The sequence below is a fragment of the Stenella coeruleoalba genome (assembly GCF_951394435.1).
Source record: "Stenella coeruleoalba genome assembly, chromosome: 1".
Taxonomy (NCBI): domain Eukaryota; kingdom Metazoa; phylum Chordata; class Mammalia; order Artiodactyla; family Delphinidae; genus Stenella; species Stenella coeruleoalba.
This window is the reverse complement of record NC_137169.1, coordinates 174,002,640-174,029,823: the sequence shown is the minus strand read 5'-3', so window position 1 is coordinate 174,029,823 and position 27,184 is coordinate 174,002,640. Positions and strand designations below refer to the sequence as shown.

The window sequence follows — 27,184 nt, the reverse complement described above, 5'->3', positions numbered from 1 at the left end:
AATAAACCGATAGCATTCTATCATGTATATTACTAGAATACTTATTATAAAATGTTACCTAGTAGGGTAGTACTAACCAACTGGCTTCCTGAACACAGCTGCTTTTCATTTCTTATTTATTCGTGGCATACATTCATTATTGAACTCTTAAGAAATGTTCCTCCCTGAGAACACATGAAGGGATGTAGTTCTAGTATTTTAATTTTCTGTGGAATTAAAAGCTGTATTTCAGGGGTACATAACTCAGTCTAGGTTCTGTTTAAGCAACAAGACTGTTAACCCCCCAAAATGTTAATTTTGTGTGTGTGTGCGCGTGCCTTCCGAATTACCTGTAAAGTAACCTGAGGCCCTAGGAGTCTGTGATAGGAATGGTGCAGGAATGGGGGTAATTACACTTAGGTCTTGGGCCTGCACTCTGGGTATCTTGTTTTTGTAAGTTTTTTATTGAGGCATCACACACACAGAGAGGTGTACCAATAGTAAGTATACAACTCGGTGAATTTTCACGAACTGAACATATCTGGGTAGCCAGCACTCAGAGCAAGAAACAGATTATCAGCACCCTGGAAGACCCCCCTCATGCCCTTCCAGACTCTTCCAACCACCACCCCCTCGCCACCTCCAAGGTAATCATCATCTAAAGTTCCACATCACTGTCTAATAGGTTAAATTTTAACAGGGAAAAGTAGATGAATTAATACTTCCAAACAGCGATGTCTGTACAGTGTACTGCAGAGGCGTGCTAAATCTTGCAAATGACAGTACCTCCTTTTCTTCAACTTTGCAGGTTGTGAAACATCCTAGACTCCTCTAGGAGTGCTTTCCAAGTCTGTAGTTGTACGTTCTTCAACAAAAACTTTGGGGAAAATGCCAACTTTCCCTTTGCACTCCCCCTCCAGCCATTCTTCATTCACTGATAAAAGGAAAAGTATACTTCAATTTCTAAAATGAGTATAGGAGAATTACCTCATCTGAATATTGCACACATCTTTTGTCAGTCCTTCACCCCCCAGTTGGGCTAACAGGGAAAAGTCTGCTTTGGAAAGTGATTGGAGGTAAGAGCAAACATAGGACTTAGCCATTTCATTATTGGTTTCTGTCTTAGACATGATAATGGAGGAATAAAATGCAAAGGAATGAATTAGACTTTTCAAAATGTTACCAAAGAAATAAAGTGAAAGAAATTGAATAATGAATCTTTAGATACGATTTTTTTTTTAACAAAGAGTTTTAGCTTTGTTGGGAATCTTTGTTTTGATTACAGGAAAGGGACATGCAATTGGTTAAATATATTAATAATGTTCACTGGTGAATGATCAAAGAATTGAGAGTTGGAGCTAGTGATGGGTTCAGTCCATGTTTGTAAAATACAAGAATTTTCATAGCACCTATTTTGAGACTAATAAAGTGCAGGCACAGACTTCATAACTCAGTTGTAGATAATATCCCCGTTTTACTAAGGAAAAGGAGACCCAGAGAGATTAATAGTTTGTTCAGGGTCATTCTGCCAATAAATACCAGACACCTTAGGTATGTATGACCTACTCCAAAGCCCATCTACCAGACCATAGAACCAGTTCAGAAGTTCATCTTTGGATGTAAGACATCTGTATCAGATGTTACAGCAGCACTGGTGCTTGGATCCTGTCCCCAGAAACTCTTGCTTTAATTAGTGTGGAGTGTGGTCGGGCATCAGAGTTTTTTCTAAAGTTCACTCAAGGTGATTCTAATTGCAAACTGTTGTCTTGATTCTTCCTCCTATAATGTGAGTCACGGAGCAGCATTTGTTTGTCGTGGATCCTGGGAGCATACTAGAAATGCCCAAATCTCAGGTCCTACCCCAAACCTGAGTCGGAATACATTTTAACAAGCTCCCTAGGTGATTCACATTTTAAATTTGAGAAACTTTTGGAATGAAACTCTCTCATAACTGTTGAATACAGTTGAACTCGCCCCTCAGCCCCACACAATGTTTATGCTGAATCTGTTTTCTCTGTAAGTGTTATTATGTCAAAATATTACATGGATACTTTCTGAATTAGACCAACTTAGACTTTTATACATATCCCAGTAAAAGAGTACACCACCTTCTCTGCATACCTACCCAGAAGGTTTTTCAGAGCATTCACTTGTCTTTTTCTTATCCCCAACCCTGAAAAAAAACCTCTGGACAATTTAGCTGATTGGTTGATGCTGACACTTTAAAAATGGTGTGGGGAGTTAAATCCAACTCTTACAACTGAGTTTCCATTCTCCCTTTCAGAAGATAGGCACTGATTGTGCATCCTGTTTCTGTTTTTCATTACTCATATTTTGAGTTAGTTGCCACAGTCGTGTACACTCACTCTTTACCCCATTAACTTTAAAATCTCCTGCTCTCGTTTCTTAACCTGTTAGATTTTCTGTTATAATCGATAATAGTGTTCGGTTTTCACCACTTTGCATTACTAATGCACAAGATTTCAGCCATGTGAATGAAGCTTTTGATGTGACTCTTGGCTTGTTACCAGGTAGAGAAATAAGACTGTGTCAAACCATGAGTTAGAGCGGTGCTCCTCTGTATGGTCAGTAGACCAGCATCACCTAGAAGCTTGTTAAAAATGCAAATTAGGGCTTCCCTGGTGGCGCAGTGGTTGAGAGTCCGCCTGCCGATTCAGGAGACACGGGTTCATGCCCCGGTCCGGGAAGATCCCAGATGCCGCGGAGCGGCTGGGCCCGTGAGCCATGGCCGCTGAGCCTGCGCGTCCGGAGCCTGTGCTCCGCAACGGGAGAGGCCACAACAGTGAGAGGCCCGTGTACCACAAAAAAAAAAAAAAGCAAATTAGTGAGCCCCACCCCAGACCCGAATCAGAATCTCTGGAGCTGGGCCAAGGAATTTTATTTCACAAACTGCAAAGGATGCATGCGCATACTTAAGTTTGAGAAGAACTAAATTAGAACCCTCCACTTATTTCAGCGTTTAATGTGTTTGATTTGTAACATCCAGGAAAGTTGCCAGAGAGAGCAATTCTGAATAATTGCTTCTTAAGGCAAAATTTATCCCCTTCTTCCTTCATCTTAGAAAAGTATATCAATTCAAAGAACTGTAGTTTGCAGAAGATCAGTATCATGTGGTTTGGTGCAAAGGCAACATGATTCTAACCACCTTCCAATTCATTAGTTCTGGTATGAGAATCCATGGCTTCCAAAACAATCTTTAATAATCAAAATGTGATTTAAGTCTGCCATTTGTTGCTTCCCTGCCCAGGAGAGAGCATCAGATGGAAAGGTCAGTGCTCAGTTTTGCTCCCTCTGGCTGAAAGCTAGGCAGGATATTGAAAACATCGGCTAAAGTTTGTAGCTTATTGATGTTTTCTTCTCTCTGCTCTTGAATTTATTCCTGCTAACATGTGAATTAGTTACTCTAATCCAGGAGTAGCACTTACCCATTGATAACACCAGGATTACATCCCCTTCCAGAAACTCCAGGTCTTCTGGCTGGGTAGCCTCGTAGCTGAAGAGTGCTACCACTTGGCTCCCTTCCTTAAGCTGAGCTTCTGTTGTCTGGTTATTAGCATCAGATTTTTTGGTTTCTTCAGTTTCATCTGGAAAGCCCTGGTCACCCTGAAATAATAAAAGGCCTGTTAGTTTTCCTAACTTCCTGCAGCGAACATTGCACATCACCAAAGTCAGCATCAGTCAGCAAAATGTCAGTGTAGCACCTGGGTTATAAACTCAGAAAGGCCAGTCTGTGGTCAGTACCTAGCATAGACCTGGCATGTACTTTATGAACACCGGATGGTTGGATAAATGAAACCAAAAGGTATGCAGGACTGTAGATAGTCTTAAAATCTTACTGAAACCTTACAGTAATCCTGAAAAAAGGTAGAATAGGTACTAGTGTTACTTCTTTTCAGATGGAGAAACAGAGGTTGAGTCACAAGTAAGTGACAGGACCTAAAGTCAGACCTGGGTTTCTAACTCCCAAATCCAACACCCTTTCCCCAGTACCCACGACACTGGGCACCTTGTTACAGAAATACAAATTTTCTGCGCCATCCCAAATCTATTAATCAGAAACTCCCTGCAGGAGTTAACAATTGTTACAGAAATTAACAATGATCTCAAACATTAAAAAAAAAACAAACCCTTTTCAGTGAAGTAGTTCACATTTAGAGCAGAACTCCTAAGCAGAATCCTTTAAAGACAGAACTGAAGGGATTAGTCCAAAAACAGACAACTGGAAAACCTAGAGTGACCTTTCAAACTTTCAAGGGACCCCTTGCACTGGCATGCACCCTCAGGGCCCTGGGCCTTTCCTCTCAGCCAGAGGCACCAGGACGTCTCAGCTCCAATGTCTCTACTTCCTGAAGGCAATTTTCTGAACTGTTAGATAACCACAAGGTTTACTTTGTGGGGTTTACTACAGGGCCTTCCTCCAGGCCCGTCCTCTTTAATTCTTCCCCTCCCATTCATTTTTTTTCTTTCCATGGAACATTTGCCTTTGAGTGAGAACCTACCAAAGAGACCCTTCCCTAACTGAGCAGAAGTCCCTGCCCAGCTGTAGGGATGCGGGTTTGGTGGAGGGACTCTGCCTTCCACTGTGGGCCCAAGGCCTGCATGGTCTGGAATAGCTTTCCCACTTTGGTCACTTCCATGGCCTCAAAATCTACTTGCACGTGAAAACTAGTAACTGACCAAGGATTCACTTAGGAACTATTTAATTTTATACCCCCTAGACTGATACAACTGCAGACGCCACAGTCGACAAACGCTGAAGCAGGAAACACAGGTGAGTAGAGGGAGAACCGAAGTGTCACTGGGACCCTACTCGACAACAGCTTTGGACAGTGGAGACTGCAGACTCACGGACTCTGGTCGGGACACCCCAGCCTCCAGACTGTGGATGGGGAGCTGAGTACTCAGAGGAAGCCCACCGGCCAGCCTAGCTGAGCTCCCTGTCTTGCTCATATGCCCCTTGAATCATCAATCCAAAGCAAGCCCTCTCTATTTTCTCCCTGCTCATAGCATCATCCTAGCACAGCAGTGTACAAGGCCTTCCCTGATCTGGCCCTGTGGCCTTTGCAACCTTGTCTCCAGCCGCTGTCCCGGTTGCATCCAGTGGCACTGAGCCCCCTTCTCCCATTATGGTGATTCTTGTGGTCTTCCCAAAGTTCTCTCCATCTATGTAACACATCCATCCTAACCTCCTCCACCTTGCTAATTTCTATGTACCTTTTTCAGGATAAGCTTCAAGACAAATTTCAGCATCATTTTCTCTAGGAAGGCTACTGACTTGTCCCACTTCCCTCCAGCCTCTTTGGGTGAGATACCCTCCTGAGTGCTTATATAACACGGTAAGGCATTCATGCATCTCCATCAGTTTACTTAACACACGCTTTGTAGTCATCTGTTTGCCCTTGTCTTCCCCCCAAGAAGGGCCTGTGTCTTAACTAGTTTTTATATCTCTAGTGCCTATCTAAGAGAGCAGTAAGAGCCCAGCAAATGTTGGTTGAAGAATTAATGTCACTTGACAAAGGCTGGAAACAACCCAAAAGTACACCAACAGGTGAATGAATAAGCAACTTGTGGTATCCATACAGTGGAATACCATTTAGCGTTCAAAAGGAATGGACTACTAAAACAAAAGAATATATCAGTGTATACTGTATGATCCACTAGTGTGAAATCACATAAAAGGCAAACAAAGTATGTTGACAGAAAGCAGATGGTTGGTTTCCAAGGACCATTGTTGGGGGAGATAATTAACATCTACAACGAAAAGAAATGACAACTTTTCCTTGAGAGACTAAGGGACAAAGTCCAAGAGTAATAACTTGTAGCTACTACTTTTAGCCTCCAACTTTGCTCCTGACTCCCTTTATTCTTACTGGAAAGTCAGTTAACTCTTTTCTAGACCTCAGGTCCTATAGATAACCTGCCCTTTTACTGTTAGTATCGCGAGGTGTTCAAGAGTACGACAGGCAGGCTCTGTGTAATCTCGGTCAGGTTCACCTCCCTTTGCCTTGTTACCTAAATTACAAAATAGGATAACAATACCTGCCTCATAGAGTTATGGGGATTATGAGAATTATACACAGACTGCATGGTACCTGGCACATGGGAAGTTCTCAATAGATGCTTTGCTGTTAGTAGGAGGTTTTTATCCAAGGCATCTCTTTGTGAAATAAATGCTCACTACTTTCTTTCACTCCCAAGTGTTCTAACCGGTGGAAACTTAAGGTGAAGAATGGCTGTGAGCTCAGCCTCAAGCTATGACTTCATTCCAACCTTGCTTGATAGTGATGGGTCTAAACATTGAAACAATTAGGTGTGGCAGCAGATGGAAGGGACTAGAAGCTTTCTTTGGGCGCCTGGGCCTGCTCTTCTCTTGTGGGAAACCCTCTCTTGGCTGCAACCCAGGTGAGGATGCAATGGAACGGAGGCAGAGCTGAGGCTTGTCACCCACCGTATCCCTAACCCCAAGCCTAGTGACAGGCACACAGAAGGTGCCGGGTAAATGCTGAACTGCTGTTGAGGAAGCGGCCCATTAGAAACATGGCCTTAGATGCCCTTGAGCTCACCGCACTCACCACTGTGTTCTCACACCACACAGTCAGGCAGTAGTTTTTCACTTGGGCCCAGGCATCCTTCATGCTGTCTTCTGAAAGGAGCACCAGCTCACTGCTGTCCCGAGGCCGATAGCTGGGTAGAGATAATGAGGAAGAATCAAGTCAGAGAGCATCAGTGCAGAGCCATCCTCCACTGCCATCCACCAGGCCAGCAGCAGGCTCCCCAGCTGTCCCCCTAACTGCCCCCTGCGTGGAGCTCACCTCAGCTTCGTATGTTCCGGTAGGAGCTCCAGCTTCTTAGCCACCATGTCGCGGACCTGGCTGTAGGGGAGCCCGGGCTGAGTTTCCAAGACCACTGTGTACTTGTAGTGCACCTTGAGTGTGTAGGACATGGGGACGCTGAGCTTGACTTCCTGTGGGGAGAGCAAGCAAAGGGAACTCATGAGTGTCTGAGGCTTCCTCTGAGAAACATGCCGGATCACAGGGAGCACCCCGTGACAGGGAGAGGCCAAGAAGTACCTGGTTTCACAGTAACACGAGAGGGCCTTCAGAGCTCTGTCCTCCAGCCCAACTCTCACTTGGATAAGAATTCCTGCTGGGTTATATCTGGCCCACCAGCCATGGGCCAGTAGGCAGTGTGTGCATGGAGGAGGGAGGGACTGTCGAGGGTGTCCCTGTATGTGTGGTAGCATCTGGTCTACCCTTCCTTTGGGTCTCTTTCTGTAATCCAGGGAGACACACCCGTGGACATGCTTAAGTGGGCAGCCCAAGCTCTTCCTTCCTCTACCACTTAAAATAGTACAAGGAAAAAAAAAAGTTACCTTGGGCTCTTTTTTTTCATTCTGACCTAAATGAAGAAGGTAAGGAATAAAACAAAAGACAATGATGAATGAACACTCTTGGCCAGCCCCTGCCATATACAAGAGGAAACCTCTTAGAACAGGGCACCCAACTTCCTGTCCTTTAACCTCTGGGATGATTACTAATCGTAATAAACTGCAGGGTAAATCACTGGGGTGATGTGAAGGGCGAAGCCATGAACACACAGATGAACCAAGTCTCTGATTTAGGGAGGATATAGGTAATTATCAAAGGACCATCACATTCTCACCAACCCATGGGGTTAGGGAGGGATTCCCCAAAGTCAGTTAACAGCAGTGCTGCTGGTGTAGTGGTATCATTCAAGACTCCCAAAGGTCAGTTAAAGCAGTGGGCTCCGTAGAAATGAAAATCAGAGAGTGTAAGATGAGCCAGGGGCCACTAGAAGAAATATTAGAACCACTTATTTTCATTTTGTCCCTTATTTTTGTGTATGTTTTCTAATGTGCAAAATATATTAATATAGCAGTATGTATATAATTTATATAAGAGAAGATAAAGATATTCTAAAGATATTCACCATGGTGGGGAGGGGTGCATGATCAAAAACGATCACTGATCTAAAACCCAGCTGATCACTGGAATCACTTGGGAAGTTTTTTCTAGAAATACAGGTTCCTAAGCCTGATTCCAGTCCTAAAACACCAGAATCAAAGGCCTAGGAATCCAAATTCTTAAAATCTTCCTAGGTTAATATGTTTGCTGGACCCCTAGACAGAAAATACCAAAAATAAAAAGCTATCAAGGACATTTTGAGGGGCAGTAGGAGAAATTTGAATATGAAATATACAATTTATATTATATAATTAAGATATAATATTAACATTATCCTAGATATAACAATTATATTGTGCTTATGCAGAAGAATGTCCTTGTTCTTAGGAGACAGACGCTGAAGTGTAGGGTGAAGTATCATGAGTCTGTAACCTACTTTCAAGTGGCTCAGCCACTAGAAAAACATTTTATACTAGAGAGAGGAGCAGGGCAAGTATATGGTCCAAAATGTTAACAATTACTGAATTTAGGTGAAAGGTATTCTGGTGTTTATTGTACTATACTTTCAACTTTTCTGTAGGCTTGATATTTTCAAAATAAAAATAGGGGCGGGGAGCATCCCAAGTGATTCTAATGACCAGGTGGGCATGACAATCACTGACCTAGGATCTGGACATGCCACCTATTCAGTGCACCGCTGCCAAGCACTTACTCAGAATCGGCTTAATCTGTACCAGTGACAAAAAGCCCCTGACTTCCCAGGGCAGCCATCTCCACACATCAGGAGAGTCTGCCTTTCACACTTGCCCCATGGTTCTTTGTCCAGCCCTCAGGGCTCTGCAGAGCAGTTTCTTTTCCAGACAGAGTTCCTCAGACATTTGAAAAGAGCCACTGCATCCGCCTTTTAAGTAAACATGTGAAGCAATTACTTGAAACTTTCCTCCTGGGCTGAGGTCTCCGTACTTGATGAGCGAGCTGGGATACTCAGTGCCCCTAGAAAGCAGCTACGTGTGCCCAAGCCCCACGAGTGTTCTGGAGCAGGCAGGGAGGAAGGCCATCGATTTCCTATGTTTGGGGTCGGTGAGTGGTGAGTGGTACAGGAGGGAGGGGCCTCTGGGGCCGTGCGGTCCTAAACTGAGTGGCCTGCTGGGAGGACAAGAAACCACATTTCCCTGGAAGGCTGGGAGAGCAGCTACACCCAACCCTGGGATGTTGCTCCAGAGACACAAACCTGGTGACAACTGGGGTCTCCCAGGAGCCCTGGAACTGGGAGGACCTGGGATATCAGCCTCCTGCGAGGTTTCCTCCTGGAGGGAACAGGAAGAGAGGGTGAGAACCTTCATTCAGACACAGTTCTTAGGCAGGGGTAGGAGGTGGGGGCAGGGCAGACCCTGCAGACCCCCATGGAAAGGAGTCAGATGCAAACGACTTCCTAAAAGCTGGGGGGGGTGGTAACATTCAGGGGAGACTAAGGAAAGTGTTGGTTAAATGGGACGCAAGGTTGACCTGGTGAAAACCAATCGCAATAGAAATGAGGATCCTAGCCCCCAGGTAAAAGGCCCTTGCTGCCTAATCACCCCGTTGAGCCACCCTGGAAACCCACTGGAGGTGGGGTAGGACCCTGAGTCTTGTCTTAGCTCACCCTCTCACTCCACATCTTGCCCCTTCAAAGGAAACATTCCACTTCCCATTTGCATGGCAGTTAGAACTTGTCAAGTCATCTGGACATAGTGACTCTGGCCAGGGAGGGCCAAGCCCACAGAGGACAACTGGTTGCATAGTCTAGAGAGAGACGGGGTCCACTGCCATCAGACATCTGCATGGATGCAGCAAAGACCACTCCTCAGGCCTGGCAGAAGGGCAGGTCACTGAGATGGGGGCTGAGGGTGCGGTGGCAGCAGCATCAGAAGCAGTGGCTGGCAAGGCCTGTGCTCATTCAGTGTTTTAAAGCAGATTTCTAAATTTGAATGGATTTCACCAGCCAACACATTGACTATTCTTCCTGGTGAAGAGGACATTCTGGGAAGACCTGACATTCATAGGCTACAGCTTTGGTCAAGTCACCCCTGACCGGGAGGAATCACAGAGCTGGGGGGCCCCGGTAGGTCCTGCCAATGCCTCTACTCAGCACATCTGGGCTTTTTCCTTCATCCCCAGGTTCCGCTCTGGGCAGCTGGTACCAATGCAAGGTGGGCTCGGGACTAGTGTGTCTTCAGCGCCTCTTCCGCGCTGCTCTTCTCTCCTCCGTGGTCTGTCGGTGGGGGGCTTGGGGGGGAAGTGGGGGGAACAGGTCAGACCTTGGCACTACAGTACCTGGGGCTTCTGCTGAGAATGGATCCGCAGTTCAGCTGGTTCAAGGTAGTTGCAGGGAACAAGCCCCTTCTGCAGTGCAGCACCACGGAGCCAGAAAGTGGGAAATAGAGATGCGCTCATCAGTGGCCACAGCACAGAACAGCCCAGAGACATGGGGAGGGGTGGGTGGACAGCTGAAAGAGGGTAGCAGGTACTGCTCCTCAAAAAGCTCTTCCATGTGCTGCCAGGATCCCGTGCCCCCAAGCCCACCCCTGGTCCTCTGAATACCTGCCCGTTGAACATGACCGTAGCCCAGTTATCACTGCTCTTCTTCAAGACAAAGACGATGTTCCCTGGCATGACCTGGAGCTCCTCTGGTGTCTCAGGCACAAACCCAAACAGCACACGGTGGGCTTCTCCTTCCAGAGCCCTGCAGGGGGACGCAGAGGGGAGAAGAAGAGGGGATAGACACAAGATACAAGATCCCAACCACTGTCTAGCCTGGACCGCATCCCATCCCCTGGCGCTATGGACCAGCAACTATGGCCATGGAGCCGGCTCACTCCAGGCACCTTCTAACTCCACTTCTAACTGCCCAGGTGACCCTGAGCAGGGAGGTTGCCTGCCTGAGGTCCCAAGAGGACTCGGTAGGAAACTGCACGAGAACGTGCTCCGTAACCATACGTGCAAGTGGCACAAAAGAAATATAACAACACTCATAACGAGGCCTTGGCATCCCTGCCCCCCCTTCCCTTCTGAGGAGGAAGTTTCCTGGGTATGCTTAGCCAGTGCCGAAGCCTGGGTAGAGCCCAATCAGAGGAGGGGCACAGGGTGAAGGTGGGGGAAAGCCCGCTGGGTGAGGAAGATGAGTTGGGGAGGGGGGAAGAGCAATCACCTAGAGCCAGCATGGGGGTGGGTCAGGCACACGTCGGGGGAGAGATGAGCCCCCCACCAGGCGGGGGGAGAGATGAGCCGGGAGGCTTGGGGGAGAGCGTAAAGAGCTTTGAGGTTGGCCTAGCTGTGCCTTGTACAATGTCGTTTCCCCTTTACCGTTTCCTCAAGGCCTGCTTTGCTCTTGGGGCGTCCCATTTGTGCCACTTCGGAGCGTGTGACTGAGGCAGGCCCACGTTCCCTCCACTCGCTCTGGCCTTGCTGGTTCTCCCTCCCTCCCACTCTGCTCCTGCCTTTCCCTCCAGCCCCTCCTTTTGTTTCCAAACACCGGATTCATGTATATAGGGGATACTGCCCCCACCAGCACATGGAGAGTTGAGGAATGAGCGAATCCAGCCCCCTGACTTTTGTAGTTGCTTTGGTACTTTTTTCAGCTTTTGTGACACCCTTCCCTATCGGGCGCGGGAGCTAGGCTTGTTTCCTCACTTAGAGATAACTCTTAAGAAAGCTGTAGGTTATGTCATTCTTGGCTTCTCATCTTACAGAAACATGACTTCTTTTTCTTGAGTCCTTCCTCTTCCTTCTTCAGAAAACGGGTGCCAATAGGGAGTGAAAAACGCCCACACAGGAAAGGACGTGCCGTTCCAGCTTCTGGAATCACTCTGCTCGCCTGATTCCAGAAGCCCGGCCTCCCCTCCTCCGAGGGGGCTGCGGCCTGCAGAGAGCTCTCCACCCTGAGGTCGGCGTGCGGCCCCCAGCGGCGACCTTCCACAGACACTGCTGCACTTCAGCAACAAGCCCTCACTCTCTGGGCGCACCTTGACCTGGGGACACGGGGCCACCACGCAGCTGTGGCCAGACCCCCATGTCGACCCCACCACAGCCAGGGCTCCGTCCCCTGCATCACTCCCTTCTAGCCCTGAAAGCAGGAGGAGCGGGCATGCTGGGCTAAACTGCACAGGATTTGGCCCCCGACCCCAGCTTCACCTTCTTCAGCCCTTTGTTGCCATCAGTTCAGGCTTGGAGTTTGGATAGTCTGCATTTTGGCCCAAATCTAACTTACCTGAAGATCTCTGGGGTCTTGGGCCTGGGCGGAGGCTCAGCTGCCTATTGAACATTCAGGAGAAATGAAGAAGGGCAGGACAGTCAGTGAAGGAGGGGGAGAGAGAACAGACGGTTAAGGGTAATTTAAGCCTCCTTCCAGACCAGAAAATCAAAGACTGCATTTCTGGCTCAATCAGAACACTGTCTAGGGAGAGGACACTGTGCCCTGACTAAACACGAAAATAACGCCTCCCACCAGCTCCCAGGGCCCAGGTTTCACCAGCACAGCAATTCATCTTGAGCCACACCTGGTCTCTGGAGTTCAGCGATCACAGAGCAACACGGTGTCATGAGGGTGCTTTTGCCTTTGAGCTCCATCCCCTTCCTGGAACAGTTTCCCAAAGCGCTGCTCTATAGTTATTGTCTGCTCTGTCACATGACACGCGTGGGTATTTAAAAATGAACCCAAGGGCCACTGAGCAGGCAAGACTCTCCTTTTGAGGTGGGTTCCCTTTTCTACACTGAGTAGCACGGAGCCCAGTTATCCAGGCTTCTTCCCCTCTGGGAGTCCCCTGGCTGCCCTGAAGCCCAAGGGAACCCCGCAAGGCTTTCTTCAACCTTATGGTGAAGAAAGAGGTCAAAGAATTGTGCCTCTCTTGCTCTCCTCCTTTGCTCATCTTACCCTCCAGTGCCCCGGTGTCGGTCCCATTTTGAGCCAGTGGTCATCTCTCTGACCCCGGAGGCTGTCAGCGCTGCTCTCAGGGTGACCGGGTGTGTGTACACTGGACCGTGGTTGCCACGCTCAGAAACGCCTCCCTCTGCTAGTGTGGACCGACACTCCTGTCCATCACAGTTCTTTTGCAGCAGAGCTAGAATTTTCCTTAGCCGGCCCTACCCTCTTCCCTTCATAAGGGAGCTCTGCCTTCACATTTCTAGACCCACTGTCACCTAATCCATCTGGATCTGTGTCTCTGAGCCCAGCTTGAGCAGAAAGATGGTTCACCCTGGGCCCCCAACCTGTGTTCCCGAGGAAATCTTCTGCACGCTGGCAGACAGATGCAGCCACAAGAGCCACGGCCTCAGGCCCCGGGCCCCATGGGAGTCCCCTACCAGCCCCTGTGTCCTGTGTCTGAGAAGAGGCATTGTGAAAAAGCCTTCCCTAGCTGTGTTTCAATTTCCTGAGAGAACAGTCAAGACTTCGGGAGAGACGATACACACCAGAGCTCTCTTAGAACTTAGAGAAGTGAAGCCTGGCATTTGGGGAGAAGCAGGAGTGTTGGTTCCTGAGGACTTGAGATTAAGCCTAAAACTGCCTCATTCCCCCACCAGTCATGGGACCCGTGACAGAGAATGGTCATGCAGACACCCTCAGTGGCACTGAGAGCTCAGCTGAAGGAGCCCTTAAAACGAGGCAGCTCAGCACAAATATTCTCCCCAGTTGGCTGTTTCACAGAGAGCTCTGGAGACCTCGACCCATGGAGAAGGACAGGACCACCTCACCTGTGGCTGCAGAGGGGCAAACCCCGAGAAACTGTCTTGATCCACCACAGATGCCACGACCTGAAATGGAGAAAGGAAGGTGTGAGGGCTCGGTCAGCACTGCTTCCCCATCCTTCTGTGGTTTTCCCCAAGATTCCCTCCTTTCTCACACCCTGGATCTGTTCTCGCGGGTACTTGGTTCCAGAAGTGGAGGGCAAACGGGAGAGGCCACAGCAGTGAGAGGCCCGCGTAGCGCAAAAAAAAAAAAAAAAAAAAGAACAGAAGTGGAGGGCGGCTAAAGATGGGCTTGCTGACCCTCTGGGTTAGAAGTTGCTGCTCTCCCAGGGCAGAGCCACAAGGCAGGTGCCCTTTTCCCAAGAGTCCCTCTCCCCTTGCTCCACAGGGCCCATGCCGGAGGGATCTCAGGGGACGCTGAGTGACCTCACTTACCGTGGCCTTGCCTAGGTAATCCTTCTTGACCAGTTGAGCCACTTGCCTTTCATTTGGCTGAAACAGCCTGCCCACAGGGATCACCACTGGCTCATACAGCTTCTGTTTCTAAAACACAGAGAACATGGTCTTTTATTACCTGTGAAATGGGGCTAAGGGTGCTCGTCCTGCGTCCCTCAATGAATGGATGCATGGATCCGTTGAGATAACCTCACTAGAGCACTTCTTCTCAACGTGCAGGGCCAGACTTGTTATTATTTCAGGGTGTCTAAGGTAGGACCATTTGGGTTCACAATCGCCTTACACCGAGAGGCCATGAGGCCATCTGTGGGTGTTGCTTGCCCAGCACGCTCTTCTCCTAGGGGAGCTGCCCCTTTCCCACTCTGTGTGGCTCAGGAAGGGCTGGCACTCATGGCCCGGGAGGCACCACAACCACAGAGGTGGCCCTTGACCCAAGCAAGGCCCACGACAGCGCTCTCTTGGGACTGGTGTCCGCGGACGTGGATAGGCGTGTACAGACTGACTTGAGCCCCCTCGTTCCTGGTATTTAAAAATCTTATTTAAAACCAGCTTCATCCCCAGCTGTGCTCCAACGATGGACACGTTTCACCATTCGTTCACATAATCAATGCATTTTTGTTGAGAGCGGTCATGCACCTGGCACAGAGCCAGGTGACGAGGACCCAGGGGTGAGCAAGCGGGCACAGCCTCTGCCCTTGTGTGCCGGCCCCAGCCCCCAGCCTCTCCCCCTCCCCGGCTGCCACCAGGCGCCCCTCAGAGGGGCATGAGGAGGGCTCTGCTGTCCCATACCACATGGAAACATGCCCCAAGATCAGTGTTACCCAGAGTTCAGAGGAGCTAAAAGCACCACGATTACGACGTCCCGATCCGCACGTGCACTAAAAACAAACGCAAACCCAAGCAAGTCCTCCTGCCACCTGCTTCCCCAGCGCACTCACCCAAACGCTTTCCATGGCTTTGTCGATTTTGGAATGTCTCGGCTCAGACTTCATGCTCACAGCCAATGCTAAGTGTTCCTCAGCCTTTTTCCATTCCTCCTTCTTGGCGTACATGAAAGCAATATTATATAACACCTAGAAAAGCACAGGCCGCAACATAAAACTTGAGGCTGCTCGGAATCTAGGGACCACGCAGGGGAGAGCTTGCACGTGTGTTCCCGGAATGTTGCCTGGTGACATTTCTCCCTTTCCCAGCTCTCCTGGGAATATCCAAAATACCATCAATCTTGCTCCTGAGTTATATCTAGCACAAGGACGGTGTATAGAAAACATCAGATAATGCACAAATCCAACATCGTGTGTGTTCTTTCAACAGCCAGATAGGTCAGCAGGGGACTAGAATTATTGTGTGGTTTTGGTATTGAGAACGGTGATGTGGTCAACGCCCCTTGAAGAGTTGGGAATAAAATACAGGCCTGGGGCCTCCCAGACCAGCTTCTGCCACTGAGCCAGGGCTCAAAGACTGGACATGTGTGGGATGGAGAGAGAGAGAGGGTTCCAGATGCATCATTCGGCATCAGCACCAAGAGAACCCTGTGCAGAACACAGGAGTAACAAGACTGTGATGTCGTCATATGGGCAGGAGGAAACTCTATGGGCAAAAGTCCACTGGAGGTGGAAAGAGGCTCGATACAAACCCAGGGCAGCACTATACCTGGGGTGGGAGAAAATCAAGATGGCAGCTCACAAGTAGGGTTGACTTTACTTCTTTTTAACGACAGTGCAGCAAGTTCTTAGGGCTCCTCGCAGCCTGTATGGAGCACGACTAAACAGCCGGGAGATGCTACAAGCTTTTCCCAGGTGAAAGTGATGGGAGTCACAGCCTGATGCCCCGGGGTGGGGCGTGGGCAGTTCTCCAGGGCCTCAGAGAGGAGGTAGAGCTGGTCAACCGAGGCCCGGCTGGAGAAGGGGATTGTTGGCCTTCCAAGCTGTTAACACGTGGAGGCAGTGCAGTGGAGGTACCCCAGGGCTGTTTGCTAGTATGTGGCCTCGGCTTCATTATGAAAGGGTGATAGTAATGTTTCCTGCCCCCAGATTTTTGTCAGAAATAAATAATTCACAGAAAGCACTGAGTTCAATTGCTTGGCACACACGAGGTGAATTCATTACTCTCATTACTATTATCTGGGGAACTATCTCGGGACTTGCCCGGAGACTGAGCAAAGAGGTCTCGCCTGCCTTCTCGGGGAGAGCCCTCGTGGCTTGGGGGAAGATCACAGGGCCGAGTCTGCGGACTGATGCCATCTGGGGTTTCTGTGTGTTTGCAGTCAGAAGGCTAAATCTACGAAGAACTTGGGGCTCCTGGAGATCAGTGCTGCCTGTCCTTGTCATTGTCTTTATCATCATCATCACCATCATCAACGATACCATTTACTGACCGCCCCTTTGGGCCAGGCACTTTATCTGCATTACCTCTAACCCCACAACCACCATACAAGGTAGGGGCCTCACTTCCGTGCTTGCATAGTCCTTCCCTAGCACTTCTCTTGCCCTAACCTTATCACCTCGCATTACACGTGACCATGAGCTTCTGCAGCTGACACTGTCTTGTGGGCTCCTGGACCTCCATTGCCTGACACCAGCAGGCATTATAAATGTATGCAAAAACAAGTGAATTTATTAGCAAATGGGTATGAGGTAAGTACTCAGCCTTTCTTTACAGCTGATGAGGAACCTGAGGCTAGTAAATGACACATGACTTCCCTAGGTTTATACAACTAGTAAGTGTTGGGCAGGGATCTGATCCCTGTCTCTCAGATCCCAAGATGGCTCCCGTGATTCTCACCCTCCCACATCCAAGGGAGCTGACAGGTGTAGCCAATAGAATATTATGGGAATGAGGGGGGTGTGACATTTGAAGCTAAGTTATAAAAGACACTGAGGCTCCACATTACTTTGTCTTGGTTCATTACTTCCTCGGGGGGAAGTCCCATGACTTCCATGTCATGACAGGACTCAGGCCACCTTACGGAGAAGTTCATGTGGCAAAGAACTGAGGCCTCCTGACAACCAGTGACACTAACTTGTCAGGCACCTTAGAAGTAGATCCTCCGGCCCCAGCCAAGCTTTCAGATGACAGCAGCCTTGCCAACATCCTGACTGCAACCTCACGAGAGCCACTGAGCCAGCACCACCCAGCCAAGCTTGGGTTCCTGACCCCAGAAACTGTGAGAGAATCAACAGTATTGTTTTAAGCCACTCTGCTGTAGAGCAATTTGGTAATCAGCAGCAGATCATTAATACACTTCTCTATACCAGCCTGCCACCCACACTGTGATTTGGTCCAGGGCCTCATCCAGATAAAAAGGACAGTTTATCAAGGCAAGTATGGATGGGGGACATGGTTGGTTTTTCCACAGAGTTAGTGGCTCGTGCTGAACGACGGACACAGGGACCAAGCCCAGACACGGAGATCTAGGCTCCCTTCCTGGGCTATTTCTGAGCAGCAATGAGCTGTTGCCCTCCGCATACACGCTTGGCCAGCCCGGCCCAACCCTGACCACGTGTGCAGGAAGAAAGGAGAGCTCGAAGCCATTTAAAACTTCCTGTTTGGTTCTCAGCCACTTGCTCTTAAGACCTTTTCTAGCAACAGGTTTTTATGACTCCATGACCAGAAAAGCCCCAGACTCTTCAAAAAGGATGGTGTGATTTCTCAGAACCCTGGTGGGAAGGAAGCGGTGGCTTTATAAGTAGGGAAGTGACTGGAGTGTCCCATGTGGTGTACGGGACCCTGAAAAGTCCAGCCTCATTTACAGAGAAGCCCATACAGCCAGTATTTCCTGCCCCCTGGTCATTTCAACTCCAATTAGAGGAGGAATGTTCCTCCCATGGAATTCTGCTTTGATAGTACCATTCTAGGATTCTTTCTCTAGCGGTTCTGTGTAAGTGATTCTCAATCAGGGGTAATTGGCAATATCTAGAGACATTTTAGGTTGTCACCCTGCGGGTGGGGTGCTATAGGCATCTAGTGGGTAGAGGACAGGGATGCTGGTCAACACCCTACGATGCACAGGCCAGTCCCCACAATAAAGAATGAGCTGGTCCAACGTATCAAAAGGACCACAGTTGAGAGACGGTACTCTAGAAGCCGGCCAAAGGCCAGCCAATTCCCACCGAAAAGCCTCATTTCCCTAGTGTGGGAGAACTGAAGTAAGTTGCTATCCTGTCACAGGGCTGGGGGTAGACATGTGTCCCCAGGGGCCCAGGCAGCTGTGGACTCTATTATTAGCCTTGAGTGACCCTGGGGACACTTGGCTTCTCCTGTCTGAGAAACTAAAACAAGGGGACATTTTTTCACCAATTCTTCTAAATAAAGATCTATGATATTTGCATGAATTTTAGTTTTAAAGCTACTGGTATATATTTGGGGTTTAGAACGGGAGTGCAGAGGGTGGGTTGGAAAAAGTACATGAACCTATGAAGTCACAGCCAGACATGCCTCCCCGTCTTGGTCATACAGAACATAAGTTATCCTTCTATGGAGACCTTTCCTAACTGTGTGCTCTGAGCTGTTCTTTGACCAGGAGGGGACAGCTTGGTGCTAAATTGTCCTCTCTCTCTTTGGGTATATACCAAGTACATGAGGCCAGACCACGCATCGCAAAGAGTGTCAACTTGGGAACTGCGCGGGGTTAAGGCAGGTTCTGTATGGCAAGTGAACCCGTGATTTTGGATTTGTCAGTATGATGCTGAGAAAATTGTCTGTTCGCCTGAATTATACAAATTATTGGGACAACTTTCACAGGCCAACATACTCGTGTGCAGCTAAGCCTCCCTTCAGAGAACCCAGCAAACTCATTTCTACATGGTCCTTTGAGCCTCACGTTATTCAAATCCATGAACTCAGGTAACTGAGGACTCCATGAGGAGCCCGAAGCAATTGATCTGAGTCTTTTCTTAAGGGAAAAATCGGAGTCCTAAGGCAGGGGAGGCGAAATGCCTTTTCCAGGCTCCCGGATGTGTCAACAGATCGACGTGCATCTGTCAGCTGCCCCTCAGCCAGCAGCCACCCCTGCCCAGGCTGGGCCCTTCCTTCTCACCTCACAGGCAAACAGCTTGAATGGTAGCCCCAGGATCTTGTAGTCGATCAGCTGGTTCCCTCGAAGCTGAGTCAGGGCCTCCTTAAGGTCTTTAAGGGCGGAATCATATCTGCAGGAAAGAAACCAGTTGAAGGTATGGAGGCATAAAGAATAAAACGTGTCTGCTGCTCTTTGCACGTCCATCTCACTAGGACAAGAAGCCTGTCTAATCTCTTTTGACCTTCTCTAGTTTTTCGCCAATCCTGAGCCCCAGCATCCCACAGAACCCAGTGTGAACGGCACCCCCTGGGGTTGTGCACGCCAGTAACCCTGCCAGCCTCCCAGTTTCAGGCAGCCACAGGTATTTTTGTCTCTGTTGACTACACACACCTCCCACCTTTCCGACAACCAGCCTGTCACTTCCCAAGAGAGCCTCAGTCTCCCCTGAGAGCTTTAAGCAGAGCAGCCCCTGCTGGCCTCCACGTCCCCACAGGGCTGATCAGACCATGGCCTGTGCCTTGCTTCCTACCAGGAGGCCAGGCCAGCCTGACACAGCTCCAAGGGGCCCCTTCTCACAGCCACTGGCATCACCCTCCTGCCCAGAGCTTTCTCTTTCAGCTTCTCCTGAGTCCAGCTTAGCTACTGGTTTTGCGGCCTTTGTAGTCTCCTGTCCCCTCCCTCCTCCTCCACACGCTTTGGGAAAAAGAAAACAGAAAGCATCACTTAAGCCAGACAGCATTTCTATCACTTCTGGCTCTGCCCTTCTGCTTTGTTGGGTTGGCGTTGTGCTGACTGGCTCAAGGTGAATCAGGGCGGCTGTCATTGGATTCGTGGTGGAGAATAGGGCCGACCATATCAACAGTGCCCATGGGTGGGACTTCCCTGGTGGTCCAGTGGTTAAGACTCTGGGCTCCCAATGCAGGGGGCACGGGTTCGATCCCTGGTTAGGATTCCACATGCCACACAGTGCGGCCAAAAAAACACCCCCAAACAAACAAACAACCCAAAAACCACTTAAAAAAATAGTACCCATGGGGGCGTGGGCAGGACCTGGACCAGACCTGCTTGGCCTGCCCCTGACCTCCACAGATGCCCTGGTGGGAGGGAGCCATTGCCAGACAGCAGGGGGTAGAAGCAGCAAACATCAAGCTTTCCCCATCCCCACGCCAGCCCCTGTCCTGGCAGGAACAAATGTGGCTGCCTGGTGGCTCCCAGCAGACAACTGAACCAAAAGCCCCCCGGCCACTGTCTGACCCAGAGCTGCCACGTGTGGCTTCTCTTGAAGGCAAGCCTGGGATCTGGACACAGGCTGGCGGGGACCCTCGAGAGGTGGTGTGGGGTAATGAAGGCACCCTGGGACAGGGGCCGAGAGACTGCGGCCAGCCCCGCCGCTAACTGGGAGACCCTGGCAAATTGCTTCCCCGGCCTCAGCTTCCACGTTGATAGTATAGGGAGTGCACTGTTTACAAGGAGCGTATTACACTCAAGGGGCAGAGCGCAGGAGAAGCTGGCTACTGTGTGCTCCTGGGGCTAACCTCTGAGGCCACACCCACCGAGACTGGAGTCCTGTCTCTGCCACTTACTATCTACTGACAAAGGGCAAGTTACTTACTTTCTCTGTTTCCTCATCTTTAGAATTAGAGAATAGTAAGAGCACAAAGCATTCAGGTGCTTAGGACGGTGCCTGGCACACACAGTAATTTACTATTTTTATTATATATATAAGTAATATAATCTACGTATTTATATATATATAATAATTTACTATTATTATTAATACTTACAGGTCCAACTCTAAAACTGGCAATTAAATTCATATACCAATCTTTTCTTACATGCTTACTGAACACCACATACTGTATTAACTATTATCAGGAAATAAAAATACATAGTTGTAGAAGCTGGAACACTGATCTCGGGGAAGCCTGGAGCGGGCCAGGAGGGCAGGCTGGCCAAGAGGTCCCAGGGTAGCGGCAAGGTGGGGGGAGGGAAGCTGGACATTCTGTCATCATTTGGTTGGAAGGAGGTCCCACAGCTGCAGGGGCTGCAGGAGGAACAGCAGCAGGAGACCTGCGTTTGAAACAGAAGGATGGTTTCCTCTAACACATCCTTGTTAATAAAGCTGATTGTAAAACCTGTTAAAAGCAGGCAGGTCAGGGCTTCCCTGGTGGCGCAGTGGTTTAGAGTCCACCTGCCGATGCGGGGCGATGCTGCCGATGCAGGGGACGCGGGTTCGTGCCCCGGTCCGGGAGGATCCCACGTGCCGCGGAGCAGCTGGGCCCGTGAGCCATGGCCGCTAAGCCTGCACGTCCGGAGCCTGTGCTCTGCAATGGGAGAAGCCACAACAGCGAGAGGCCCGCGTACAGCAAAAAAAAAAAAAAAAAAGCAGGCAGGTCATTCCTTAAGAAGAAAGAAGAATTTCAAGTCATTTACACATCCTTTTAGGCATTCCCTTGAAGGGGGGCGAGGTAAGCATCTCTGTTCTTTCCGACTCACTGAGCCAAGAAGCAGGCAGGTGGAAAGGCAGGTGTCCTGTTTCACGTTCCACTGCCTGTCTGTGAGAGCACGGAAGGTCCTCTCGGAGGGCACGCGTGAGTTCTGTCACCACTAACCTGCGGGTGTACCTGCCTCTCTGGCGAGCGGGCTCAGCAGCTGAGTTTCAGCTGTGAAATAACAACGCCTGTGTCTCCCTGGGGTTGAATGAGCCCAAAAAAATCCTCCTCATAATTCTGCCCATCAGGATGGTTAAAGATCTGGGCCCAGGAGGAGGGAGAAAGAAAGAACTGACATTATTCAAAAGGCTTGCTTTGTGTTTAAAACGGGGTGGGAGTCCCCCTGCTAGATGTCTGTTTTTGCGGTATGCGGGCCTCTCAGTGCTGTGGCCTCTCCCGTTGCGGAGCACAGGCTCCGGATGCGCAGGCTCAGCGGCCATGGCTCACGGGCCCAGCCGCTCCGCGGCATGTGGGTTCTTCCTGGACCCGGGCACGAACCCGCGTCCCCTGCATCGGCAGGCGGACTCTCAACCACTGCGCCACCAGGGAAGCCCTTAATATATTCTTGTACATATAATGTTGCTTATACTCTCACTTTGGTGGCTGAATTATCTCATTGAATGGATTAAACCGGGTGTTTGAAAACACATTCTGCAGGAACGAAGGAGGGTTTTGATGTGGTTTCATGACAGTCGTCATTGTGTGACAGCTCAATACCTCATAGTAGTAGACCACCACGGATGCTCCCGTGATGGACAAGGTATCACCACCTGGGCTAAGACCCATCAGGAACACTGGTGGGGTGCCACACCTAGCCTGTGGTAGATATGTAGGCTCATTGTGGGCCATAACTGGGCAGCAGGCCTGCTTTCCCTCCCCGGAGAGGGCTTCTGCCTCATGCTGACTGATTGCATAACTTCCCAGAGAAGGTCCAGTCATGCTTTCCAACAGAGGCTGGGGAGATACTGCTCAAACACCAGGTCCAGCATCACCAAGACCCCCTCGGGGTTTCTCTGTGCATTTCTCCAGCTTGTGCAACACTGGACCACTTACTTCTCCATCTGGTAGTAGAGCATCCCCCGTTGGAAGTAGGCCACTGCCAAGTGCTTGTCTCGGTTAATGCTTTCGGTGAAGGCCTGTGGGGAGAACAGCCAGGCAGTGAGGAGGTGTGAGATGAGCCAGAGGGTGAGCCAGGAAAGGTCACGAGAATGGTTCGTGTCTTGAAGGTGACCGGAGGCTGAGGGATCAGAATGCCCTGTGTTGTCACTTCCTAGTGGCATAGCGTGAGGCAGTTTACCTAATCTCCTTGAACCTTAGTTTTCTCCTCTGTAAAATGGGGATATTCACATCTGCCTTTCAAGATTACTGACAGGATTAAAATAATAAAAGTAATCAAATTTGAAAATAACCTAATTAAAATGTTATATACAGCGTAATATTTATTTTATAAATGTATTACAGAAATATTATGCAATTAAGGTAATTATCAGTATGTGTGTTCTTAGGGCCATTTTGTTCACTGTTTTGAAATATTATACAATTTAAATAATAACAAATAAGAATGCATAGAAAATGCCAGGAGTGAGGACTCAAGTATGAAACCAAAGAAAGAATGAGATGCCAGAGCAGAAGAAAGCAAAGAGAAGCCTAGAGCAGGGAGACGAAGGGTGGATGGCGGAGTGGGCGGGCGGAGAGGTGAGCTGGGCCGCACAGCCTCGCCCAGGAGCCCCGAGAGGCCGGAGGCAACAGCCCCTGCTGGCAGAGTTGCACCCAGACCAGCTGCCGAGCTTGGCCAACCTCTTCTCCTGACAGTGCATCTGCGGTGCCGTTGGCTCAGCCCCCGGGCAGGCTCCGGAGAGGAGGTGGAGGCCCTCTCCCTCCAGCCAGACGCAGGGCCCTTCTGCACTCCTGTCTGCCCACTCTGGAGCCGGAGGCAGGCTTGGTAGTCTCTGCAGGTGTTCCAGGCGGTCTCTCTCTCCCTCTTTGTCAGGGTGAGAATGGCTGTGGTAGCAACTAGCCCTATCAAGGGGCCGGCGAGTCCACACCACCTTGCAAAGACTTGCAGTAAAAGGTAAAAATAAGGACTAACATTTACACAGTGGTGTGAAGTTACACAGCACTTTACTAGTTGGTGCCTCCTATATGGGAATAGAATCTAAAACAGAGTGGATATACGTATATGAATAACGGATTCACTTTGCTGTACAGCAGACACTAACCCAACATTGTAAATCCACTATACCCCAATAAAAATTAATTTAAAAAAATAGTTGGTGCCTCACTCAATCTTCATGATGTTTAACCTCTCCAGAAGCTGAGAGCCAGAAGTCTACTTGACTTCCTGAAGACCAAAGGTCCGGAGAGAGGCAGAGCTGGGGTTTGATCCTAGATTTTCTGCTTCCAAACGCCATACCGTTTCCAGCTTACCATGCCCAATCTGAAAAAGTGACTGTTGAGAATGCTCAGCCCCATACTAGGGAGGATGAGAGAAAAAATAGTTGAGAAAGTTACCATGACATCCCACAACTTGTCCTCGGCAGACATCATTAATCAATCACCGTCTGCTTTCCTTCCACCGGCCTCAGAATCCTTAAAAGAATGCACCACATAATTGATCAGAATTGTCACTTGAGATGAAACCGATTTTTCTTAAGCACCTTCTCTTGATCTCTTGGGCAGGCAAAGCTCACACACAGGAACGTCTCGGAAAGCCAAAAGCAGTGCTTTAAAATCAGGTGTGAAGCAGTGAGATGGAAATTCTGCGGCTAGCAGCTGATAGAAAAAACAAAGTAGGGAGGCTTTCAAAAAGGTGTTAAAGAAAGTGTCCAGAATGATTTGAATGTAATAGATGGAGAATAAAGGAGAGCATAACCCACAGCTAAGGGTTCCCAGCCGGTTGCTTGTTAGAACCACCTGGGGAGCTTTTCAAAACTGTGGCTGCGCAGGCTCCTCCCCAGGCCAATTGAATCGGGATCTCGGGGGTGGGCTGGGCCTGCGCAGCTTTTGTGCTTCCGAAGCTCCTGAGAGGTTTCTAAAGCGAAGCCGAGCTGAGAACCGCTAATGACAAAGGCCCGGGGGAGGCCACGGGCACAGGCATCTCCACTCACCTTCTCCGCCTCGGGCATGCTTCCCAGGATCGTGTGCAAGCAGCCGATGTTGAAGCAAATCCTGGAGTGTGGGTCCTGGACAGCGGTGAAGGCGTCCAGGGCTCCCTTCCAGTCCTTCTTGTCGGCTGCTAGCACCCCTTCATTCCAGAGGCTGATGGTCTCGGCCAGGGACATGGTCAGGTGCAAACCGGGAGGCAGTGAGCTGTGTCTCCCCTGGCAGGGCTGCCCTGGTCCTCACTTTCTCGGCCTGGAGCTCAGAATGGGGCACAGCCTCCCTTGAGACACCTTAGTGTTGCAAAGGCGGCAGGAAATGTCCCCACCTTTCGGCAACTGACGCATAAGCCTACCGCGAAAGAAAAGGAAAGAGAAGGAGAGAGAGGGCAAGCGGGGCGGAGGGTGGAGGAGAGAGGAAGTGCATCAGAGACTGCCCGTGATGCAGCAGTTCCCCAAAATGTTTCTGCTCTGTCCCCCGGCCCTTCCTCTCTGTCTTCCTTCCCCATCTGTGGGCGGCAGCTTCTGGCCAGCTCCCTGTCAAATGAGGGTGTTGGATGACAAAATAGCCCTTTTCTCACACCCTCATAGACCGTCTTGATATATTTGGTTTTTTTATCTTGAGCTAAAATTGGCAATCAAATTTCTGAGCAGGACGGTCTTGGGTGTCTATCTGGGACTGAGATACCTTTGTGAACACTTAGGAAGCTCAGAGGGAACCAGTCTCCTGCAAATGGCAAAATTAGGAGCCAGATATGACAGTGAATTGTAACTTCTCCCATCCTTCTGTGAAAACTGAAGAGACAAGGGGTCTCATTGGTGACTAATGTGTTACTAAGTCCCCCAAAACACAGATTTACGATTCTTTCCCTTGCTGCCCTGGAAAAGTAAAAGTCAGTAAAATAATTGGGAGTAGAGGGTATAACCAGTTTGATTTACTAAAATCCTGACTTCTTGTTAATTGCTCTCCACCAGAGTAGCATTAAGGTAAAATGCAATTTTGAGGGTCAAATACTTAGATGCCAACTCTTGTTCTGTAGTTACTGAAAGCACCTGCCAGTTATCATCAAACTTCCCCTATGAGCCTGAAAATAAAACTTAAAAATGTCCATTCTATAAAGCTTGTAGGATCGAAGATGGGAGAATTGAGAAGACGTGCATGCACCTTTGCACAGACCACACCCTGTGTTTGGAAGGCCTTCCCACCTCACTTCTTTGGCAAACTCCTACTCATCCCTTAAGGCCGAATTAAATATCACCACCTGTCTGAAATCTAGTTCCACACTCCCGGTAGTAGAGAGAATTTCTCACTCCTTTGTACCACCTCTTCCCAAACAATTATATTTGTTGCCATTTCTCTTTTCATCTGCCCAAACTCCTAGACTCCTTGAGAGCTGGGCCCGTGCCTTTTAATTCTAGGATCCCCAGCACCAGTACTCAATAAATGATGAAGGGATATATTCTAAAAAGAAGTTAGAAATTGGCAAATGACCTGCAGGTAGCAGGGATGGCAGGAAGAGATAGTGCGATTCCATCCAGTGAATAAATAATTAAAACTCAGGACTTCCCTGATGGTGCAGTGGTTAAGAATCCGCCTGCCGATGCAGGGGACAGGAGTTCGAGCCCTGGTCCAGGAAGATCCCACATGCCACGGAGCAACTAAGCCTGTGCACCACAACTACTGAGCCTGCGCTCTAGACCCTGCGAGCCACAACTACTGAGCCCGTGTGCCACAACTACTGAAGCCTGTGCACATAGAGCCCGTGCTCCGCAACAAGAGAAGCCATCGCAATGAGAAGGCTGTGTGCCACAATGAGTAGCCCCTGCTCGCTGCAACCAGAGAAAGCCTGCGCGTAACCAAGACCCAACACAGCCAAATAAAGAAATAAATTAAAAAAAAAAAAAAGACTTCAGTTATTGAGGAAAGGGACTATTTGCTTGTGTTAAAAAAAAAAAAATTAAAACTCAATTAGCACAGTGAGTATTCCTAGGAAAACCAAGTGGTTTTGTAGCTAACATAGACTTTACTTAAGCCTAGTCCCCTTTTTATTTTATTATCAGAGTCTGCCAGAGAGAACACTCCTTAAGCTGATGTCCATGACTATTCCAGCCTTATTTCCAAGAATGTCCTTCATAACTCCCTACAAACTCGACTGCTTTGTCCTCTCCCCCTAGGCCTTCATTTCCTGCCTCTCTGCTTTGGTTCATGCTGGTTCCTCTCCCTGGGCTGCCCTTCCCATGTGTGCACCTTCAAACTCACCTTGCACGCCCTTCGGTCCTGCTCGAATATCACCTTCCTCTGGAAGCTAGGCCTAGCCTCAAGCCTCCAAACCCGTGATCTTACTTTCTCCTGAACTCCCACGTGACACTTAATCACTCTCACTAAAGCGTGCACGTGTGTCTTAGCCCCTCGAACAGACTTTGCCTGGGATGGGGGGATGTCCTAGGACTGCCCCATCCTTGTATCCCCCAGAG

General features: G+C 49.2%; 1 protein-coding gene across 5 annotated transcripts; it reads right to left on the bottom strand.

The window, feature by feature from the left end:
- Positions 1–453: 453 nt before the first annotated feature.
- NCF2 (neutrophil cytosolic factor 2) lies at positions 454–25,106 on the bottom strand. 5 transcript variants are annotated; one of them, XM_079931063.1, is made up of 16 exons: positions 24,488–24,545; positions 24,123–24,383; positions 22,665–22,747; positions 19,141–19,249; positions 15,041–15,175; positions 14,082–14,189; positions 13,653–13,712; positions 12,172–12,215; positions 10,506–10,647; positions 10,239–10,307; positions 9,157–9,232; positions 7,373–7,398; positions 6,813–6,964; positions 6,573–6,684; positions 3,426–3,603; positions 454–913 (listed from the first exon to the last, which is right to left on the bottom strand). In XM_079931063.1, the coding sequence occupies exons 2-16, from the start codon at positions 24,156–24,158 to the stop codon at positions 801–803; spliced, it is 1,443 nt and encodes a 480-aa protein (XP_079787189.1). In that variant the 5' UTR covers positions 24,159–24,383; positions 24,488–24,545; the 3' UTR covers positions 454–800. The 5 variants fall into 5 exon arrangements, with proteins under 5 accessions (XP_079787189.1, XP_079787186.1, XP_079787187.1 ...); XM_079931060.1 differs by lacking the exons at positions 24,123–24,383; positions 24,488–24,545 and adding an exon at positions 24,719–25,106; XM_079931061.1 differs by lacking the exons at positions 24,123–24,383; positions 24,488–24,545 and adding an exon at positions 24,719–25,106 and having other exon boundaries at positions 15,041–15,142.
- Positions 25,107–27,184: the final 2,078 nt, after the last annotated feature.

Bases quoted from the DNA above. Each gene is read 5' to 3' on its own strand.
- NCF2 (XM_079931064.1), bottom strand. From the start codon at position 24,892: ATGTCCCTGGCCGAGACCATCAGCCTCTGGAATGAAGGGGTGCTAGCA. The intron at 14,190-15,040 runs GTGAGTGCGCTG...TCTGTGTTTTAG, and splicing joins AAGCCATGGAAAGCGTTTGG to AAACAGAAGCTGTATGAGCC. The intron at 914-3,425 runs GTAAGTGCTACT...TCCTTTTATCAG, and splicing joins AATCCTGGTGTTATCAATGG to TGAATGAAGAATGGCTGGAG.